At 36.9% G+C, this 5,082-nt stretch overlaps 1 protein-coding gene across 1 annotated transcript; it reads right to left on the reverse strand.

Moving 5' to 3' along the window:
• Positions 1 to 492: 492 nt before the first annotated feature.
• Positions 493 to 3,704, reverse strand: LOC123523142 (uncharacterized). The gene is made up of 2 exons (XM_045300802.2): positions 3,521 to 3,704; positions 493 to 2,106 (listed from the first exon to the last, which is right to left on the reverse strand). The coding sequence occupies exon 2, from the start codon at positions 2,095 to 2,097 to the stop codon at positions 1,093 to 1,095; it is 1,005 nt and encodes a 334-aa protein (XP_045156737.2). The 5' UTR covers positions 2,098 to 2,106; positions 3,521 to 3,704; the 3' UTR covers positions 493 to 1,092.
• Positions 3,705 to 5,082: the final 1,378 nt, after the last annotated feature.

A 5,082-nucleotide genomic window follows, 5' to 3' on the forward strand; every position in this document is an offset into this window, starting at 1 on the left:
TGCTGGAAAATCAGATTTTATTCTTAGATTTGTTTTCCTACAAACAACTATATGTCTAAATTGATTGTTTGAAAGCTTATTTATAGACGCCACCGAAAACCCATATTGGTGACTCTTATTCCAATGTTAGTAATTTCAGTTGGAGGAGCAGGGACTCGAATTCACAATGTTTTCATTATTATTAATTCTTCTTTCGCAGGTGCTGGCATCGCGACAGTTGTGGTATCATTCCTGTTCACTCGAAATACTAACCCGAAATTTCGATTTAGTAACCTAAAATTTCGAGTTACATTACTCGAAAGTTTGAGATAGTAACTCAAAATTTCAAATTAAATATCTCGAAATTTCGAGTTAATAAGTAAAACGCACCTGGCACTAATGCTCTTCCGTATTTTTCCCTGTACGGCACTTAAAAATCAGTTGTAGTATGATTTTAGGTTCTAATATATAATCGATGAATTTCAAGTGTTAAAATATCCCAACGGAAACATATTTGAACTAAAAAATTTAATGGCATAGATAAGGTTGTGTCAAAATGTAAGTAACTGAATGCGTATCAGCATGATGACAAAAACTGAAATGAAATATTTGATTCTGAAACAGCCTTTTTCTTTTAAAGTATAAGTCATTGGCATATTCAACAGTAGTACACTTTACAGCACATGTATCAGTTGAAATCGAACAAATGCCGTATTTTCTGACATGCATCAGCGGAAATATTAAAACGGTGGGGAAGGGTGAAAGAGGTGCAAGTGCATATAAATAAAAAAGCGTCTTTCACTTTCACCCGTCGATTAAGGTAGCGGATCCGTAATGGCACTCGGCAATTTCCGTGTGATTCTGTATTCTCGTTAGATAATTCGGCATCTTACGGACGTAAATGTAGCTCGTCATGAACATGGCTTTCCGTAAAAACCGGGGGATAAAACTTTATTCTCCATTATGGGTCCACTACCATACAGCATTTCAGAATTTAAAAAAAAAAAAAAAAGCATGCTAAAGAGTACGCTAGCTTTCCAAGACGCGAAATATTCACAGCAATTTCCCTGTAAAGAGAGCTTAACATTCTGAAAGTTTGTTTGTAGCTATAATTTACATCATTGCGGTTTTAAGGTAAGATTTCTTCTTAACGCCTGGTTGAAATATACATGTCTTTTTTCCCATATCCCGGAATATTTTCCCCATGCTTCCACGTCCCCTGAAACTGTTATTCCACCCTTCAGTATTTTTCACCCTCGGTGGGGATCGAGGTGACTTTGGCAATGTCTCGCAACTGTGCATCAGTCTGTCCATTCTTCGCCCCTTGTCAAGATCAGCATTGTCTTCCCCTTCGGGCTTAACTCTCGGGACGGCCCGAGCAGAAAGGGGCATCCGACCATATTTATGGATTAGTTTGTCCATTCGTTTACCCTTGTCTAAATCTGCATTTTCCTCTCCCTCGGTTTTCACCCTTGGTACTGCACGAGCTGAAAGTGGCAGTTTACCGTAACTATGAACAAGTTTATTTATTCGTTTCCCTTTGTCTAAGTCAGCATTTTCTTCTCCCTCAACCTTGACACGTGGTACTGCACGTGCTGACAGTGGTAATTTCCCGTAACTGTGAACAAGCTTGTTCATTCGACCTCCTTTATGTACTGTTGCAGTTCCTTCCGCTTCCGGTTTTACTCTCGCAACTCTAGGAGACGTCCCGAACTTTCCGTACTTTGTAAGCAGGTTACACATTCTCCCGCCTCTGCTTACACGTGCAATATCTTCTGCTTCAGTTTTAATTCTCGGTGGGGCGGTATCGGGTCTAGGAGACGCAAAACCGTCTATAATAGGCTTAATTGTTCCGTGTCGGCCATGCGTCCAATTATCTACGGATTCTCTGGTCGGGCAACGAGGTTCGGGCCTAGGCGAGGCAATGCTTTCGCCATAGAACGCCCAGTTATCTATAGAACCTCTGTTTCTAGTAAGATTTTCTTCTGCATCCCACTTCACTCTCGGTACAGGGTACTCCGGGCTGTAAGTTCCATCAAGATCAAACCCAGGATAAGGAGGGACCGGGCTTGGTTTCTTCGGTACCTGTATATCGTCTATAAGAGCACCTGGTGCCATGATGTGGTTCTGAAAAGAGATGACCGGTATTACTGTATACTTAATGTAAATTACAGGTATGTTATTAGATTTTCATGGAAATTAGAAAATAAGTTATTCGATACAGTGTGATACAAGTTGAATAAGTTATGAGTAGACACGTATTAAGTTAATTGCGATCTACAGCACGGGTGGTAAACGCGCAATCCAATTCCCACTGGGAATTCGCTAAAAATGGGTTGAGCGACTTCCGGTGCTGGTGTTGCGCATCAATATATACAAAATCGAGGTAGGTGGGTTTTTGTTTTTGTAAATAATGACACATTTACGAGTGTTTTCGAAAAAAAGCAAAATGCTATTCGACACAAAAATGAATAAAAATCATATGTGTGAAATACCAGCTTATTAATTTAAGAATCAGCTCTGTTATCACGAAAACTCTGCTGGCTCGAACTGTCAAAAAAGCATGGAGTCATGAAAAATGCAAATTTTCTAACTCTAGTGCCTTCTTTCTGGAAATGTGACGCTTCTAATGATCAAACACGTGTAAAACAGTCATGAATATTACATACACTTGAATGAAAATGTTGCTTTTGGGGGAAAGATTGGCAAAAAACAATCGGGAATGGGGTTGCGCCCCGGGAATGGAGTTGCGAGTATACAGTATATACATTATGATGTATACGAGCAACTCCATTCCCGGCGCGCAACCCCATTCCCGATGATTTTTTGTCAATTATGTCCCCGAAAGCAGGATTTGAAGCAAATAATTTTGATATTCGTTACTTTATAGCCGTTGAGTTATCAAAAAAAAGCATCAGATGTCCTCAGTTTAGGCATATGAGGTCAGAAACTTCCATTTTTTGTTGATTTCTTACTTTTTTCACGCTTCGTGTCGCCCGAATTTTTGTGATAATAGAGCCGAATCATAAATTACAAACAAGATATTTCACATATATGATGTGTTATCATACTTGTGTCGAATAGCATTTTGCTTTTTTCGGGAAAATTTATTCTTGTCTCATATTAAGCAAAATCATAACTTCTCATACCTCAATTTCGTCTTTTTTACGCGCAACACCAGCACGTTGCGCAACCCATTTTAAGCGTATTCCCAGCGGGAATTGGACTGCGCGTTTACCACCCGTGTACATGGCATGATCAATAAAGAAATGGCTTTATTCTAATCAATGCCGGCGTATTTTGACTGATATATTAGTACAAACTGTCCCATTTGATTGATATTCATTCAGATTAAAAATTTCTTTTCGATTAAATAAGATTGTACAGAAATAAAACCGTACTAAGTGTAACGTTTAGCAAGAAAATAATGGTGAGTCCGAGGGAAGGGGCTATAAAATGTTTGCTACTTCATAAAAAATAAAGCAGAAATCGAATAAATGAATGAACAAATAAATAAAATAATCAAAAATGTTGTACATACCTTTATTTATGTTATCGCCGTAAGCCTTTCAGTTTCATTTTGATGAGCTAAATTACATTTAATGGCTAAATTCTAAAATGAAATCATTTAAATTAATCATTTATCACATGCTTGTAAACCAACAACGAAATAACCTGGTGCGATATATCTAAGTTGTATGAATGTGTATTTGGCACACTTTCTGTCGCAGGATCGATATGGTCTCGACTTATAGATTTATAAACAATGATTGAATCATGGTTTGGTTTGATTGATTTAAGTTAGATATGTCAGTCCTATAAATGCCGCTAAGATAAAGGGTGGTGTGTTTTTACAAACTATGGAAGGTATAATCCGCCATAATACAATTGCTGTATTGAATATTTCAAACATTTTATTTGCTTACGGAACAAATAACGTTCAAGTGTGTTGACTGCTTCAATTCAGAATTTTTACTTTGCATATACGCAAATACCAATTTCTGACACCCTGTGTGTATAAATTACATATTTTAACTGGATAATTATAAATTACAAAATTACAGAATTCACTCAAGTGCAAATATGTCCGTCCACGAATATGTCACCTTTTGACTTGTATGTGCAAATTGCAAATTTAAACATCTGGATATAACAAAGAATCAATAATACATTTAAGGCAACTTCCGGATGACGAAATAACATAAGAAGAAGAAGAAGAAGACGAAGATTTTATTCAAGACTTGAGCTGAAAGCTCCTCATCTAAACATACAATATATCAAATATATAAGGTCAAACTATACAACAAATAAGTATCTACACATTCAAAAAATAAACATTCAAAACGAGAGTAACAGTTCATAAATTACAAAGCTTCAAAGCATTAATAACTAATAAGAAGAAACGTATTCTTGCATAAACATATTTTTTCACTGGGTCATGTTCACGCGCTTTCTTATCTTTTTAATGCTGTGCTAAGACCGAATATTTTTCTTGCGCAGAGGTATACCTGGTGTCTGCGTCTTGTTATGTCCATTAACGCCTCCTTTTTAAACATAAAAGATGCAAAACCAATCCATAGTATGTTTTGCAACATTAGCTTTCAAGAACAATGTACTGCCAGAACCCAGTCAGAACCACCCAAGCTATGTGCTTACTCCGTCTACTCACTTTCGAAACAAGAAAATGTTTGGTTTTAGTCGTTACGATTGTTGTTTCTTTAAAAGACTCAGATCAGCGATTCTGGGAAGTATCCACCGTTGTGTTTTTATTTAATTTCTGATCAAATGCATAAAGTCAACTCGTTCATACTCAAAATAACCCGAATGTTAATGATTTATTATTGAAGTTGTATGGTGTTATTTTCGGCTGTCAGTAATTTGAATTACGCTCTCCGGATTGCGCATACGCGTATTTCGCACGTACGGATATTTCAAAATATACATTTTTCAATGATTATATTATATATATGTATTACATATTACACGGGTCTAAAGGCACGTGGACAGAACTAGATAATCACACGTACGTACAGAGAATAATATATGCGCGCGTACTCCGGCTTTTTTACTTCTGAACATAATAATAAGTTGTTTCGACAATTT

This window comes from Mercenaria mercenaria, chromosome 8 (assembly GCF_021730395.1).
Source record: "Mercenaria mercenaria strain notata chromosome 8, MADL_Memer_1, whole genome shotgun sequence".
In the NCBI taxonomy this organism is placed as follows: Eukaryota; Metazoa; Mollusca; class Bivalvia; order Venerida; family Veneridae; genus Mercenaria; species Mercenaria mercenaria.

What these genes read in the sequence shown, in the direction of transcription:
- LOC123523142 (XM_045300802.2), bottom strand. Translation starts at nt 2,097, where the DNA reads ATGGCACCAGGTGCTCTTATAGACGATATACAGGTACCGAAGAAACCA.